The sequence below is a fragment of the Squalius cephalus genome, assembly GCF_949319135.1.
Source record: "Squalius cephalus genome assembly, chromosome: 22".
Taxonomy (NCBI): Eukaryota; Metazoa; Chordata; class Actinopteri; order Cypriniformes; family Leuciscidae; genus Squalius; species Squalius cephalus.
Genome location: NC_137143.1, coordinates 22,391,163 through 22,409,876, shown reverse-complemented (window position 1 = coordinate 22,409,876; position 18,714 = coordinate 22,391,163). Strand labels below are relative to the sequence as shown.

Sequence of the window (18,714 nt, the reverse complement as noted above, 5' to 3'; positions counted from 1 at the left end):
TTAATGTGGGGAAAAAAATAAATACTCTGAACCATAAGTAGATTTGCACAAACTGAGAAAGTCAAAAAGCGTTAGGTTGTGCCCCGCTCTCCCCTACTTTTCCACATTATTTAAACTGCCATAATCTGTAGCATGCTACTATGGAAAAAGAACTAGAAAAACCATACTAAATTCCATAAAAATGACGCACAATTTCTATTAAATGTATAGAAAGTAGCCTATGCTGTCTCTCTTTTTGTATGACCAATAATTGCTTAGAAACAAACCTCCATTCTAAAGTGACGCTTTCAAATAGCCTAATAGTTTGGGTGAGTTGTTATTATGTTAAGTAATTGACTCAGATGAATTATTGAAAGTGACTGCACACCGTGAGGTGATAATGTGGCCATGACCCAAAGAGGTTACACCTCTGGGTGTGCATACATTTTCAATTATTCAACAGTTTATCGACAATTTTTCTTACTTCAGTATTCTTTTGTAACTTTATGAATCTAAACAGATCTTCTAAGACTTCATCCCTCACAGATATTAAGTAAATGAGACATTTAGATGATTTTAGATGATGGAAGAACGTATGAAAAGCCCCGGGGTAAATGGACCATTGGATGTGTTTTTGCCTTACAACAACTATGAGAACAAAAGACACTCACAATCATACTGATTTCTATACAGTAACATATGATGACTTCAATATTAATTTTTCAGGATTTATTAAATATTTTTTTCCCCAACATGCATTCAATCAATACATTTTTATTCCAGTGTTTTTTCTTTTATCTCTTAAATGAAAACAAGACACCCACAGAATTCATCAGGGCTAAGTAAGCCAACTTGGAACCTGAGTTTACAGTAACTGCATGGTCATCATCATTTAATATTAAATGCTTCTTGAAATAATACTGCAAAAACCACTAATCAAACAATGTACTTAATGCACGGTCTTTTTCCCCACGGTCTTTGCTATAATGCAAAATATATAAGTGACTACTCTGAATGCTAGTTGCATGTGATAAAAAAGAATCTGAATGTCAGTCTCTAAAGTCGACTTGTTACTATTTTCATTTTAATCAATCATTAAATACTGATCATTAGCATACATTTTGTTTAAAAATCTGTTTTTCTTGGGGAGCTCAAGGAAACATGATAAAACTAAACATCTCTAATCAAAACTTTGTTGCCATTACAGATTGTCATTGTTTTCTCTTGGTAATCTATCATTTTTTAATAAATATGATTTAGAATACAGGATTGCCTATTATAAGGATTGCACACAAGACACTTAAAACATTTATTCGGAAACATCTGAAACATAAGTTATGGCACATTTTCGAAAGCAAAGAGTTCAAAGAGAGTGAAACCTCCATGTATCTGCGTTCTACTGACTGGACTGTTGAAACATATTTGATCCCAACATTGTCTCTGTAGCTCTGTCATCATTTATGATATGTACTTAAGGAGATAAGGATGGAGATGACACGGAAACTGAATGTGACTTATTAATGTACTCAGGTTTTATGTCCGATTCCGTTTGGATACATCAGATGCAAACACTTAGTCTTTCAAGAAATGCTGGTAAAAGAAATGTTCTATCATTTTTCTCCAGTGACTTTGTTCTTCTTCATCATGAATTCACAAATCTATCATTTCAACTCAGTTGGTGATGCCGTGGTGACAAGGGAAATATTCAAGGGGACAAATATCCAGTCTCAAAGCTGATGTGAGAGTTTCACATCAAAAAGAATCCAGTGATCCTCTTATTTCTGTACATATTGTACAATTAATACATTATTTCAGTGTTATTCTCAGCCGGACTCTTCTCTTGTTGCAGATATTACAAATCTGCACATCCTCTGGCGATCCTTGTCCCTTTGAGGTTGCAAAATGAATGATTTAGCAAACAGCAGTTTGCCTTGACTATCTCCTCAGACTACTTCATTAGGATGTACACAGGCCTTGGTCACCTGAAGATAGATAGCATATATGTTATATAATGCAATTTGTCTGTAAAAACAACAAATAAATGATGTCCAGACTAATTATTATAAAAAAAATTGTTAAAGATTGTTTAAGCGTATTGCGTAGTTTTGCTTGGAGTCAATTGTTTTAGTTATAATAATGCAATGAAACATGCCAAACTGTGACGTACTGGTTGTCATACAAAGAAATTATGAACACATGCAAAAACAAGAGAGAACCAAGGAAATATTAATAACTGATTATGTTGTAGTCAATATATGTTTGTTTTTTTTCGTTTGAGCTTTTGGATTTTATATGCCTTTTTTCCATAGTAAAATAAAACCTGTTGCCTTGTTTACCTTTTTTGCCAAGTTTAGTGTTTTGTTCTTCCCTATATATATATATATATATATATATATACACACACATATATACACACACACAGAAGGTTGATGGTAAGATATACAGGTACAACATATTTCTTTTTACCTTCTGGTCTTTATTGGGATCTATCTGGTTCAACTTTGGTTTCTCCGTTCTGTTTGTCGTTGGATTTCTGCGAGAGATGAGTGGAAACAGTGGCTGCCTGGGCCACGGCTTTGAAGCTACGCTTGCGCTTCTGAACGTTCTGCTCTGGGTGGAAGATGATGACATAGACTTTGGGGATGTACAGCATGCCCAGGGACACCGTGGCACTCAAGCTCATGGACACAGTCAGCGTGGTGGTCTGAATGAACATCTGGTTCAGGGCGGAAAAAAGATTAAGAGTAATATTTTAGCCTGGCCTCAGCTGCGACCTATCACAAGTGGTAGATCAGCTGTCAGGGCTTTAGCACTCCACATTAAACTTATATACATACTCTCGGTTGATGGTCACAATTAATTCCCTGGAAATCAGTGTAATCAGTGTAATGACCCAAAGGGCTGACATCAGCCACGTGCAAACAATTCAGTCAGTTTATAGTATCCCGTCTTAGTGCGACATATAATTTGCATACATTAATTATGTTTTCAAATAAGGTTGATGTGAGGTCAGCTATGTGACTCCCTATTTTATGCGTCTCATGAGCCAAATGAATAAACCCTGATCTTATGCATGTTTATTGGCATGTGAGTCGTTCATATATGACAACTGGCGAAGATGCACAACACAGTTCTGTTCATTTATAATATAAATATCATAATAGCCCCTAAAGAGATGGACTGCACCCATATAATGACTGCCACTCTAAAAAGTCTAAAGCGCTGTCACACAAGAAACTATTAAAACTGTTTTTTATTAACATAAAACTAAACAAAATACACTTTAAAATTTAAACTCAGTATAATAAAATGTGAGATAACAGCACTCAAAAACATATATCTAAAAATATATATACATACACACTGCAGCCCGCTCTATATTCTAGTCTTTTATTTTTCCATGCGTTTTCAAGAAATGAAAAGACTTGAAGACCACCTGAGGGTCAAAAGCTTTGCGGTTGACCGGCCACTAAAAGACCTCTCTATTAGTCAGAGTATACTTTCTATTTTTAAATCCCGTACTTTGTAAGCAAAACCATCCCCCACAGGATGAATAGATGTGAAAAATTGAATAACTAAATGCATTAAGTGTGGCCAGCATCTTAACAGCTTTTAGTCCAATACAAGACATCATCCAATTAAATAGCAATTATGTTAACCAGATATAGCTACAGTTTTTTAGGTTTCTAATATCTGATTATGGTTGAAGCATTCACAAGTAAATGTTGCAGCATCATTAACTGAACCAGAGTCATCTTATCCAGTGAAATGTATGTCTAGACACTTTCAGAGTGAAGATCATATTTCTGCATAACATGTTAATGTCAGGCACCAGCGAATCTTCTACACTAATATCATGGAAGCAAGACTTAGGATTTTATATAGATGATGATATCAAATATGCCAACAGACCCAAACACAGACTGTTAATAGTGAAACTATCGTGAAATGATTGCAATGTAAGTGACATATGTATCTCAAAAGAATTAAATGAAAAGAAATGTAAAAGAATTTTGTGAGAAAATGTGCTTATTTACATAGTCGGAGAAAATACTGTATGAACAAATGTAATTAATGCATTGTTGCAACAAAAACAAAACGTACATCTATTTTTTCGGCAACACTTGATCCATTAATACTGACACTTTATCTTCTATTCTATATCTATTATCTTTAAAAAAAAAAAAAAAGTACACATACTGCGTTAGATTAAACTGGGAAGGGTCATAGCACTTGCATATTGTTGTCCTATTGTTAGTTTGAACTGCTTCTATTGTTCTCATCTGTAAGTCGCTTTGGATAAAAGCGTCTGCTAAATGAATAAATGTAAATGTAATTAATTTTTTTCTATATAGAGCTGTTCTATATTGCCTGTTCTATTTAAATCCGATAAATCTGTCCAAAATATCTTATTGACAGTTTACCTTTTCTGTGGATTGTGATGTGCCGAAAAAAATGGGAACAAAGGCCAACCAGATGATACAGGTGGTGTACATGGTAAAGCCGATGGGTTTGGCCTCATTGAAGGTCTCAGGAACCCCTCTGCTCTTAATGGCATAGACTGTACATGTGACCATCAGCCCCATACTGTAGCTCAGACAGCCAATCAAAGACAGATCTGACATATCACATTTCAGGATTCCACGGGCATACTCCGGGTTGGGGGGACGTAGCTCATCAAAGTCGATATTCGTGTGAGGGGGAATCACTCCAAACCAAATGAAAACACCCAGAAGCTGTGAGCAGAAAAGAGCAATGAATCAACGTTCACACAAAATCAACTTCTGTAAAGGTCCATGATATCATTAATACCAGTAAATCAGTTCAATAAGAATCCAAGAGACCATGTTTCTAAATGTTTTCTCAAATAATAAACAACCATTAATGGCTGACACCAAAAAGAGAAGAGCTTTCAGTGAAATTGCAGCCCCTCCGTGCTACACTCAAAAGCTTGCTTCTTTAATAATTTAATGGACGAAAAGTCCTTAGACCAAAATATCTTTTGAAGACATAAAGCACAGTGACAACACTGTAAACACATAACAAAGCAGTTACTCTGGTCAAGAGTTCATTTAGATACAAATGATACAAATAATTGAAATTAACATTGACTAAAGGTTTGATATATATATTACATTCCCAAATATGTTGAATTACTGTATGTTTTGTGTGTTCAAAAAAAAATGTAGGGGAATTGACAGAATGTTGTTCAGATTTTGTTTGTTGGAAATGTTTTTTTATTAATTCTACAAAAACTTTCTTTTTTGAACACACGAAACATACAGTTTTTCAACATATATGGGAATGTGATAATACTACAAAGTTATGTGAAAAAAACTTTCTAGATGAGTAAAAAAATGTATGTTGCTCAAGTATCTGGTAGATCGTTTTGGATAAAAGCGCCTGCTAAATGAATGTAAATTGTATTACAGACATACACGCACCTGTACTGAGATCAAAATAAATGTGATGATCAACTGGGATGTGGGGCTGATAAATTTTGGTGGTGTGACTGATTTTTTTCCCTGCTCAAAGATCCTGTAGATTCGATTCGTTTTTGTGAGCATGGCAGAATAACTGATGCACATGCCCAGCCCCAATAACAGCCTGCGGAACGCGCACACCACGGAGCCTGGCTCGGCGATCATGAGGAAGGTGATGAGGTAGATGAGGAAGATGCCCGTCAGGAGAACATAGCTGAGCTCTCGGCCCGAAGCACGGACTATTGGGGTGTCGTTGAAGCGGATGAAGGTGATGATGACTCCTGATGTAGCAAGAATGCCCAGCACTGCCAGAAATACTGGGATAATGGCCCACGGAGAGCTCCACTCTAGCTTGATGATGGGAGTGGGTCTGCAGCTCGTGCGGTTAGGGGTGGGCCTCATGTCATAGGGACACATGTCACAGTTAAACTCGTCCAATAGGTACTGATAGCCGTCGCATAGTTCACAGTGCCAGCAGCACGGCACGCCCTTCACCATCCTCTTCCTCTCCCCAGACTCACAGGGGAAGCTGCAAACCGAGTCTGGAACCGCTTTATCCCCTCCAGACCACTGCATTTCCTCAGCCTTACAGAAAAAGAGGGGAATATTTCAAGAACACGCATTCAGAAATGTCCCAAACTACAAAGAGGCTTAATATGCTTACACTGAGTCGTAAGTGGTTGGTCCACTGGCCGATGAATTTATATCCCGGGCTGGTGGTGTTGGAAAGCTGGTATTGAAAGATATCGTATCGTCCTGGGGCGTCACCGTTTTCATTAAACATCACACCTGTACCGGCACTGCCTTCAGAGTAAACACACAGCGTTTTGATATTCAACATCACTAGTTATTATTTCAAATGCAATCATGAAACAACAGAGTTATTTAAATGGCATAAAATTGCATTAATGCGTGACAATGCACGCTTCTGCAAACCATTGTTCTTTTTCACCTTTTGATTTCAAGTAAAATTGTCAAGCATAACTTTGAAGGTGACTTTTCCATATCAAAGCTTGCTTAAAAAAATAGTGTTGTAACTGAAAAAACACTTTACAATAAGGTCCCATTACTTAACATTAATTCATGCAATAACTAACATGAACAATACATTTGTTACAGTATTTATTAATATTTTTTAATGTTAGTTGTTATTAAAACATTGTAGTTCATGTTAGCTTAAATCCATTAAATAATATTAACAGATTCAACTTTTGATTTTAATAATGTATTAGTAAATGTTGAAATTAACATTAACTAAGATTAATAAATGCTTTAGAAATATTTTTGATTGTTAGTTCATGTTAAGTAATGCATTTAACTAATTAATGAACCTTTCTGTAAAGTGCTGCCAACAAAATGCAATTATATGAGGAAAAATGTGGTACAACAAGGCAAACTCAATTTCATGTTCCAGAGTTTATGAGTCGCAAATCACAGTGTTTTGTTCCCCTTAGGCACTCAAGGCCGAAAAGATTTCCATAAAAGAGCGTGAGGACGTCCACTGTGCGTAAACTGAATAGCTGTGCTTTTCATAGAAATGCCTTAAGAGCGAGTGACAAAAAGAAAAGGGATTTTCACAGAACGATAGCGCTGAAAAAGGAAATGTGCCTTGTGTTTGGAGAGAGGCTGCCCCAGGGAGAATCATAGACAAGGAGAGAGAGACGAGGTACGTGCGCTGCTGCATTGTGCATTAGTGGATCTCTTCAGGCTGGGATTGAGTGCTGACCTCTCTCGCCGCACTCTGACTAACCCATGGGACTCACAACCCTCCTCCTTGGAAACAGCAGCTTCTGTTCTGGCCTTTCCCCTCTTGCAGAAACTACTCCTCACCTATTATCACCTGTCAGTCTCACAGTAATGGCAATATCCTCGATTCGAGAAGTGCACGTTTATTACGTGCAACCTTCCTGGCAGATTCAAACAAAGCATTCCTCGGAAATAATGACTTACATTCAAACTGCTGTGAAGTTCATTAGTCTTGTAGCCATTACGGAAATTCTGACTGTCTCAAGGTCTCGTTCACAATGTTTGGAATGGCTCACATGCTCCAACTGTGTCCTTGAGAAGGCTTACCATTAAAATTGACAGCACGGATGTAGCTCAGCAGCATTCTTCCATCCACCGGGTCCATTTTGTCACAAACGCCCATTGAACCCGGACAAAGATCTATGTGCATGCTATGGAGAGCGTGGGCCATGGCATACACAGCGTCGATCACAAACTGCACTTTCCCTTCCTGCTCGTATGCCGAATCCTGGCTGATTCGTTCTTCTCCTGAAAGACCGAAAGCAACATGACAGGAATTGAAAAGCTTTGCTGGAGGAATAATCCATTTAGATGTGCTTTGCACATCTTAAAAGCATAAGAATGTATGATAATTCAAGTACTACAGCATTTATGGGAGTAATTTGTTGGAAATTATTTCCTCGCCTGTGCATTTCCTCAGCCCGCTTTCGCCTCTGATTCCAGGCCGTGTCAGTTTGCATTTGAAGTCATCCTCCCAGAACTCAGCGAACCAGATGTTCCTCCTGTTGTTTTCCAGTGATCTTGTGGCGAAGTACTGGTCAAACCCTGAGAAACAGGTTAAAGGGATAATTCACCCCAGAATGAAAAATATGTCATCATTGCGAAACCATATTGTAATTTTCAGCTGTATGGCAAAAGCTGCATTACAATTCTTTAAAAAAAAATTGTGTTCAATAGGAAAAAAAAATGGATGGATAATTACAAAATTGTCATTTTTGGTTGAACTGTCCTTTTTGGGGGGTTCAAAAAACTTTTTTTTTTCTCCACTATTATCACCTGATAGAATTTTTCTTGCCTCTGTCACATTCGGGTTGCTCAGTTGGGGTCTAAAAGACAGATTTAATATTATTGATTTAACTGCACTGAAACTTTTGGATATGAACAAAATTTTAACCGAATTGAGCTGGATAATGACACTAACTTAATAATATTGACACTGTTATTGAACTCAACTGAATCAACACTGAACTTTCTTGAGCTGAGTAATAACATTATAGCCTTCTGTAGAGCTGCTTATAGCTGAATAAAACTTCATAATTGATTAACTGCAACATTTACACAGTTATTGGACAGAATTAAATCAACATTGAACTAAATTGAGCTGAATAATGCCACTATTATCTTCTGTAGAGCTGCTTTACAGCTTAAATCGAATGTTTCATAATGGATGAATTTTACAACATAAGCACTGTTATTGTCCAGTTGAAAGCTACTTTGAAACAATCTGTATTGTATAGAGCGCTACATAAATATACTGTATGTGACTCGATTTGACTTAACATGGCCATAGGTGCAGAATCTTTTTGAATAACTGAGTCTGAATTTGAAAAAAAAAAAATTGGGGTGGATTTTTTTCTTAATTATGAAACCATAGTTGATCTTACTCTGCTACAAGTTCATACCATCAATGGACGCTCGCTTGGGGAGGATGGTAACTGCACCCTCAGCCACGTCCTCCTGGTCCAGGATGGGTGAGATTTTTGCTCCCCAGCTATCAGATCCCACAAACAAAAAGTGACCTGTAAGATTGGCTCTCTTTGCTGCTTCCAGGACACGCCTACAATAAATGAATTAAAAAATCTCAGAAAGGCAGAAAGAAATATCTTTAAGGTTCATTAAAGATAAGGAAAATCAGATCCATTATAGTTCTGATTTGTTGATTATTGCTGATTTCCGAATGATATATGTGTGTGTGTGTGTGTGTGTGTGTGTGTGTGTGTGTGTGTGTGTGTGTATCATTCTCAGGTTAATTTAGGATTTAATTACAAAATGCAAATTAAAATAGATTAAAATTCACTCTGTAATATATTCATTTGCCGTATTTCCTTCTAAGAATCCTGATGTTCCAGTTGTAGGGTGATTGATCTGTTCTCAAACCATTTTCAAACCTTTTCCAAGGCTATATCTCATGGTTCCGAGTCATTCAGAATTACTACTTAAAGACAACTCACTTGATGTCATCTTCATTAGCGAAGATAATAACCCCTCTGGCATTGGATGTCTCCATTAGCCTTTTGATGATCTTGTCAAACTCTCCTGGTCTTGGTTCCCTAGGAATTTTAATGGCCTGTGCGATGCAAAGACCCCCTGAATAAAACAAATTAAAATGACGAATAGTTTTGAAGGACCCTGATACGTTCATAAGAGAATGATGGTTGCAGGGTCTTTAGATTGAATATAACATCCCGGTCAATCTGTAGCATGTCTGTCATTAGGTCTAGGTGACTAATAACTTGTTTACCCACAGGAAACCTTTATCCTCTGATCAATATCCTCTTTCCTAATCAAATACAACACCAGATGTGTTAAATCATTGGATAGACTGTGATAAGTTCCTCGTCAGTTATGGAAAATCAGGGTATGGTAAATCAGGTTAAATTAGCTTACAACCAAAGCACATAATATATATTAGATATTATTATCAATATAACATAAACATATTATATTGATTTATATATGTAGATTTAAATACAATCTTTTAAAAGCACTGAAGTCACTTTTCATTACTTTTCTGTACCTGCTTCCCTGGATATCTGGATGAAAGCATCTACACCGCTCTCTCCATAGTTCCCCTCTGATGCCAGAGTAGAAACGTAGTTCCATCCCATGGCTTTGACAATGTCCACCATCGCCTGGGCCTGAAAAGAATCTGGCGGCACGACTCGGGAGAAAAATTCGTAGCGATTGTTGTCACTAAGCTCAGGTGCTGTTGAAGCATAACTGATCTGAGGAATCTGCAAAATGGAAGATACAGAACACGACAGTGAGCAACAGCAGGACTCACTTTGCGTCCTTTACATGAATTTCATGAAATTCTCTGATCTGCTAAATTGATTTTACTGGACTGATAAAATTCATTTTTGATGATGTTATACAACAGGATGAGTGTTTCCCCTCGGTTGAAATCGTGGACAGGTATGGGAGGTTCCAAAAGGTAGTTTTCTCAGCGATGCCATAGAAGAACCATTTTTGATTCCTCAAAGAACCTTTCAGGCAACAGTCCTTAAAAGATAAATTTTTTCTGAGTGTGAATAAATGTAAAGAATCTTTTTCCACTAAAGAATTTTTTGTGCAGTGGAAAGGTTCCATGGGTGTTAAAGGTTCTTCATGGAACAAACATGCCAATAAAGAACCTTTATTTTAAAGAGTGTGGTGGGGATTTATGAGTGACTGTTTCTGTATGTTACATCATCACAACAGTATGTGGCGATGAGTTACTGTTATGAGTGAATCAATAAAACATTTTCCCCATTGATTCATTTAAAACTGGCTCCATCTGAATATGCAGACTTCCCTACTATAAAGTAGGTGAAAAACAGTATGAGTCAGAATTCACAGTATTCGAAAGGAGTAGGCAAAAAGTACCCGGATGACTTACTACTAACGGCGAAATTCTGAAGTGTGCATTGCACACATTGCAAGGTCACATAACAATGAAAACATGACAAATGTGGTATATCCAGATTACATTCATACTATACAGAACAAACTTTTTTTAACGGTCGCAAAGCAAGTAATTATTCAAAAGAATTGCCTTCTCAGAGAGTACGTGATCACTGAATCACTCACTCAGATTCATACAGGGACGAAATTAGTCATTAGTGCATCACAGTTCGAGTGCTTATGCTCTATTCTACGCCGTTTTGTAGTATAAATAGTGTGAGTAGTGTGTTCATACTGAAAATTTCAAAAAAGAAACTACCCGGATGTTGAACTTAATTAACTGAAAAATGGGGTGGTGGAATGTTGGACACTTGATGCACTCAACTGTTGCAGCTTTCCTTATGTAGCCAAAGGGGAGGGTGCTGGATAACAAAATAACCGTATAATATTCATATACACGGTCGAGTACATAGTGCATAGTATAAGTGCATAGTGTATGGTGTGTCATTTGGGACACAAATATTGAAATATTCACTCCACCGATTAGTTCAGAAAACACTGATTCAAGAATGTCACACAGAGACGCTGAACTATTAAAAAGCTGTGGCTTTGGTTTAAACTATTTTCGTTGGCAGAGTGAAAATAGACAAAGTTATTGGCAATACTGGGTCTAAGGTTGCTCTTTTGTTTATTGGACTGTTGTATAAAATAAATATCACACTCATACATGATATATCTAGTAATATTGCTTAGGCATGTCCTAAAACACAGGAAACACATGTCTCCTGCAGCAAAACAACCCTAGCTTTAGTGGTAGTGTTTGCTGCAGCACATAAAAATCCTGGGAAAATACAGATGGCACGAGCTACCACTGTAAAAGCATTTGTTTGTATAAAAAAAAAAAAAAAAAAAAAAAAGGATGAGAAGATTAATTTACTGTTGTGCTAGTTTCTTAATGATGCAGTTGATGTCATTGGGCTAGGCTTTGCGCCGACTAATGTCTGCCGAGCCCGTATGGCTTAATGAAAGGTTCTCTAAAGAAGCGGGCAAGCGGACAGTGAGGAAAAGGTGGATACAGACCGGAGAAGGAGAGAAGAGGGAGAGGACCATTTGACAGATTATCTGGAAGGATTAGAGGGGTTTTAGTCAAATTATGTTAAGCACAGAGGGAGAGAGACAGATCAAGAGACAAGGTTGCCATTTCTCAGCCATAAGCCATACAATATATTTAATTCTACTAGCTTACTTGCTATGACAGATTTAACCTCTCCTCCCCCATCATATATATATATATATATATATATATATTACAGCCTTTGCACTACCCATGACCGTTCAGACACTTGTTACGTCTGGCATGAGAAACAACAACATTCAAAGTTTGCAATGCATTCCTCATCCGATGCCACTTCAAAGCATCAATGCAAATATATAAAGGAAAACGTGGCTAAAGGAAGACGTTGCTGAAAGATTTTCTCAGATACTAATTTGTTGCTATGCATCATAAGCATTTCAGCCTTCCAGCCTTTCCACACATGAGTCATGTCAACATTAACAGCAGTCACATGCAAACATTACCTAGAAGTGTTTCATTCGTCTTAGACATATGCTCCCTAAGCATCTAATCTTAAAATGTGAACGTGCATTTTTTTTTTTTTCATCATGATCTGACCCTTAAAAATGACTTTCACTGGTGTGGTGTACAAATATAACCCAAAATATTCAGGTTGATTCATCCAGATTAAATAATATTTCTGATTAAAAAGTTAATGTAATCATAAAATTGAATGAAATCATAAATTGTTCTTTTAAAAGTAACATTTTTACTAGATAGGAAAAAAATACTTAAAGTTCTACAATTCTACAAAAATATGCTTTATAGGCTGAATGTCATCCACTTATTATAAGAATCTGATATAGGATGGTTCATGAATCTTTATGTAAAGACATCTTGTGTTGTCTTTAAAACAATCTTTTCTGGACTAGTGAAACCCTTGATTTAGAGAATATGAGGGTCAAGCAGATCTAGAGACTGAAATGAGATCTGTTCCTGTCGATCTATGTGTTAAAGGCCCACACTTATTCAGCTAAAGCCACAGAACAGAAGCTGCCTGTAGCTGATAACACGGCAACTGCATTTCTCCGGGCTCATGCTTGATTTTCCATCAGGAGTCTGAGCTGGAGAGAGGGCTTTAATGGAGAGCGGATCCTCCGTAATGCTGTAGTTAACATCTGTCTTTCTCAGTTACCACTTATCAGAACTCAGGGAGGAACATGGGCATGAACAAGTTTGTAAAGATAAACATAGAAATTGATTCAAGATTACATTTGATGACACAAGCTGTTTATTCTTTGAGTGACTAAAGCATTGTGGTACGTCCATACACACCTCTTTCAATGAATCGATTCATTGAATAAAAAATATTCATGAAAGTCCCTAATTTGATTTCTTAAATTATATGACAAAAAAAAAACATTGAGTAAAATATTGTTTATTATTATATACTGTTGTATTGTTTTATATCAATTAAAAATAATATTTTTTTTTCCCTTGACATGCCTTGTTAATTTTGTATTTAATTCTGAATTCATTAATTATAAAATCTTATTTTTAAGATTTAAATTGTGATTTACTTGCATTAAACATGAATCTAATTAGCTGTATTATAATTTCAATGAATGATGAATTGATTAATTTTTTTTAAGACGCCGGGGTAAAATAGGGTACAAATTTCCACAAATATACATTGCCATATTTCCCCTGTTGATTAATCACAGTTTTGTATTACAAGTTTTTTTTTAAATGCTATGTTTAGATGTTATGCTATCTAATTAAATATGCAATAATTGGCATATATTTCCAGTACAGAAATCTGAACACTGGATAAAGCCAGGTTCAAAATTCTTATATGTAATTTTTTACATTGTTTATATATTTGAGTTAAAGGTTTTTACAGAGGGGATTTTGGAAATCTCTTTATATCAGTCCATAAATCAGAAAATACTGTAACCATGTTTTTGTCTTGCCTTAATAACAAATTTCAGAGCAAATATATAAATATTGAGATATACAAAAGTCTGGGTGACACTTACTCCAGTAAATATTTCTCAGGTTTCATTGCTTCATTTGTGTGCCAACTATCCCCCAGTCTCCGCTTTGTCCAAGGGCATCAAAAGGCAAAAAAAAAAAAAATTGAGATGTGATTGTTTCAGCCATATCAGCCAGCCCTGTTCCAGACCGTATCACTAAAAGTAATGAACAACCACATCAAAATACGATTAGGATGCACAAATTCCAGGTATAATGTCCTGAGAAAAACCTAATGGGGCTTTGATGAGTCACTTTTATTTTGTGAATTGTTTATCTTCCCTGAACCCATGGTGACTGAAAATGATTGCAAATAACTTCTGGGCGAGGTTATCAGCTCACGTACTAAAGCACACGCAGCTTTGAGTGCTGACCACAAAGAACACAAATGATTAAAACCGATAAATAAATAAAAAAAGATCTAACGTGGCAGAGGGTGGAATGAAATTGAATGTAGTTCAGGTGTAGGATTTGCAAGCTGAATGATGATCTAGAAATGAGAAAGGATTTGAAATTAAATGACATGCACGCAGCAAATTTCAATGTGGTGGTTCTCAATGATTTAAGGACACAGGTCAATGACGTGTGCAATTCAAAAACACTTCTCACTTCGAGGAAAATCTGATACTCTACAACAAAATAAAGAAAGAATCTATATCATTTAAGAAGCTCTTGCTGAGAGGCCAGTGAGCTGAAACACAATCCAAACCTTTTAACAGAATTAGTTATACTTCCTTTAGCCCTGGCGCTATCTGCAGCGCTGCAGAATCCAGGCTTGCAGCAACACCATGCAAGAGGAATCCAGTGACTGCCACACATATACAACATTAAAAAGAGCCATACAAGAGCCATACATCTTATGGCACTACAGGCAAAAACATTGTTTTTTTCAGACACTGGTTGTGGTCACTTTTGACTATTTTGCTTCCATAACATGTCTTCTTTCAGACTAGTGGAAAGAAAACATCCGTAATGTAAATTTATGTGTTCCCACTTTGTCTATTCGCATCTTTATATTTCAGTTACAATACATATCTTTAAAGGCCATTGAGTTTTTTCTCATGCTCTGAATCAGACATCTCCACTTCAGTAGCACTCACACCAAACTTTCCACTTGTAAAATATCTATATTCCGAAAGCTTTTAGAGAAGGGTTTGTACGTATACAATTTGCCTGATTTACTTACATAATATTTTATTCCTAAAAATATGGTGAAATATTTTTCTGCCTGTTTTCTGACAGTATTTTCTGATTTATGGACCGATATAAAAAGAATCCTACTTGAAAAATGTTAACTCCAATATGTCAACAAAATGATAAACCATGTTTAAACAACCTAAAATTTCAGAAAACTTGTAATACAAACCAATTGTATTGTACTGTGATTAATAAACTGGGGAAAGTGTGGCGATATCTGTTTGTTTAAACTCTATTCACCTGTAATGTCTTGCCTTAAATGAAGCATTTGCTGAGCCTGAGACTGAGGGCATCAACATTAAAATGTAGTTAATTAAAATGAAGTTAAAAATGATCCCTCACCGCAAACAGTCGAAGAACGTTGGCCACCATTATGGACACTGAGCTGGCCGAAGCCCCGATGACCCCTACCACTCGCTCTGGTTTTGGAATGATGGGAGGCTCTCCATTGGAACAGCGAACATCTGAGTTGTCTTTCTGGATGAGGGCCTGGACAAAGGTGAGGGACTGTTCCAGCGCATAAGTATCCCTGGAGCACGTGTCCAGTATCCTGGCACCCAGGGTGATGTTAGGCAGCAGGTCTGGGTCGCTGTTGATCTGGTCCAGCGCATACAACATGGCCTCCATACGATGGATCCCCTTCTCCTTCTTAATCTCCCCACATGGAACACCAGCGGGGCCCCTGGAATGCACCGGAAAAAGCCCTCCCAGAGTGATGTCACCCTCGATCTTTATGGAATGAGTTCCTGAGGAGGAGGCCGAGGATTCTGGAGTAAATCCCATCATCACTATCCACATGATGTGAATCAGGGAGCCCACGTGTTGTCTGGGTGCCCTGCTGATCCTGCAGTGATGGCATAGTGATGAAGCGTGTTGGTGTGATGTCATTGCTGCCATGCAAGGGGCTGGTTCTTCTGCTACAGCACAATGCTTTCTTCTCTACCTGTGTCTCCTGTGGAGAAATGAGACAAAAGATGTACAAGAAAATTATGCACAAAGTATGCCTTTCGACAGCACTGCTTTGCAGATAGATTGTGTGATAATGCATTAAAGGTGCAGGTAAATGTTTGACCTCTTGACCCACACTCACTGATATTAAAAAGAGACAATAAAATTATAGCTGGTTGAGAGCTTTTATAATATATTATATATTTATAATATATTTATAATAAGAGCTTTTTAAATATAATATAATTAATTTACTATAATAATAATGTCATGTATATATATATACACACACACACACAGCATTGTGTTTGGTAGCATATTTTGAGTTTTTTTTAACACTGTGCCAACCAAACCCACTTTTCTATTAAATGTAATAGAATTAATTAAGTATTATAATAATGCTATATGTATATATATATATATATATATATATATACACACACACACACACACACACACGCGCGCGCACACACACAGCATTGTGTTTGGTTGCATCTTTTAAGTTTGTTTCCTACTAATTTGAGTTTTTTTAACAGTGTGCCAACCACAATGTTGACAAAAAAATATTTTCACTTAAAATAGTTAGTTAAAATACAATTTTTTTCATATTTAATAACCTTTTTTTTCATTCTATTTCTTTCACCGGGAATATTCAACAAAGAATGAAAAGTCTACCAACCAACTTGGTTCTTTATACCATAATGATATTGTAAGGTAGGCCTACTTTCCAAAAAAAAATGTAAACAAAAATAAAATAAAAATACCATGGCATTGCCATCATAGTAGTGACCAAAAACATGTTATTATCATAGTAGATTTATGTAAGGGCACCACAGCAGCATATTCTTTTACATCCCTTACATTTTTTACATTTAGCCTACACATAAAAAAATATTGACAAAAATTCAAGGAAGTAGCCTACAACACGTAGTTTTACATCCAGTGTATAGCCTACGGTTTTTATTAATAATTTTACTTTGCAAAAAAAAATTATTTATTCTTCCCTGGCTATTTCAACCCAAAGTCTGTCTTCTAAAAAATGAACCTACTTTTTCGTCTTCGCACTCAACAGACCGCTGAGAATAGAGGGCATGTATAGGCAAGCATATTAATATTTTATGCAAATTAGCTGATACATATTCAGCAACAGGTGAGAGGAAAAATTGCTATATTTGGATTGAAATCTGAAGTTCCCGCGGGGAGACTCACGCGTCGCACACGCACACCCGTTTGATTAAGTGTTCATGAGAACAGCAGGACTGCTTCTTAACCATGTTTCACGAGACCCAAGCAGACATCTTTACAACATTTTACAACGTTTTAAGCGAATTTACAGTCAATGTTTTGGCATAACGATTAGTAATTGATTCTCACCGACTGATGCAGCTGCCAGTGAGCGCCCATCTGGAGCTGAAGTTGGATGGTTTTGAAGCACGACAGTAGATGTCCCCAACATCCGAGTCTTCAGCTCTCATCTTAAAATGTCCACAGTCTTCTCACACAACGACAATCTAAAGATTCGTTTGACTGAGGTGAGATTTTAATGTAGAAAGTATTGAGAGCTTTAAGAAACTATAAAACGCTGGAAAAGGTGGAAAAGCCCGAACATTCCACAACTGTGATTTTTCAAATCACTGTCAAATCCTTTAAAAGCCCCCTCACTCTGTCTGTCTCTTTCGCTCACTCTCTCGCTTTCTGTCTCCCTCTCTCACACACTTTTGTTACTCTCTCTCTCTCTCACTCTCTCTCTCTCTCTCTCTCTCTCTAATGGGCACAGATTGGGATTACCACATCATGCATGCATTTGAAAAGTCTCTGAGAGGGATGGACCGGTATATATTTTTAATGTGAACACTGCTGGATATAGTTCGCTGCGTATAGACCGTCTGCCTTTATGAAACAATCTGGTGCGAGACCCTAGTCTCAGAATGATTTATATGATTTATTTTTGTAGATTTTAGAATTATTCTTTGTCCTTTTATAAAGACAGATAATCTATCTGACCTCACTGTCACGTGTGTTTTTTAAATGGTAGTGTATAGCCTTACTCTGGTCCATAATACTATCGTTGGACTTTATTTTGACACACATGGCATATGGGCTAATGGCTTTTCACATCTCCAACATATTGACTCTTTACCACTCAGATAAAGCGTTGTCGGGAAAATTCGGTTCGCGTATCTACCCCGAAGTGATAAAATTCTGTATCAAAATGTTAAGGCCAGACAAGTAGTTTTTTAAGTCATGTACAAAATATGCCTTTATCCACATAAAATTGATAGCCTATCACGCCTTTATCGCACTTCTATACGTTCAAAAAGCTTAAGCAAATAGTAGCAGCCCCCAATCAGGCAAAATTAATCAATGAAGCCCTTTTTTAAAAGTATATTTTATATAGGCCTATACGTTTTTTTATATATAATATATTATATATAAGATTTATTTTTGTTAATAGGCTATATTTTAATTACCTAGAGATATAATTAAACAAAAAGTAGTCAAAACACATCTAACAGAACATAGCCAAGTTGTTTATTTTTAACAACATTATGTTCTTATTTTTAATTAACGAAATGTCAATCTTCGTCTTTATAACAGAAGATATACAAA

At 36.6% G+C, this 18,714-nt stretch overlaps 1 protein-coding gene across 1 annotated transcript; it reads right to left on the bottom strand.

Moving 5' to 3' along the window:
• Positions 1-702: 702 nt before the first annotated feature.
• On the bottom strand, positions 703-17,831 carry grm6b (glutamate receptor, metabotropic 6b). The gene is made up of 12 exons (XM_079857964.1): positions 17,479-17,831; positions 15,499-16,108; positions 10,006-10,222; positions 9,440-9,575; positions 8,891-9,045; positions 7,893-8,033; positions 7,536-7,736; positions 6,127-6,266; positions 5,424-6,047; positions 4,404-4,715; positions 2,446-2,695; positions 703-1,961 (listed from the first exon to the last, which is right to left on the bottom strand). The coding sequence occupies exons 2-11, from the start codon at positions 16,051-16,053 to the stop codon at positions 2,456-2,458; spliced, it is 2,721 nt and encodes a 906-aa protein (XP_079714090.1). The 5' UTR covers positions 16,054-16,108; positions 17,479-17,831; the 3' UTR covers positions 703-1,961; positions 2,446-2,455.
• Between the last annotated feature and the right edge of the window lie 883 nt (positions 17,832-18,714).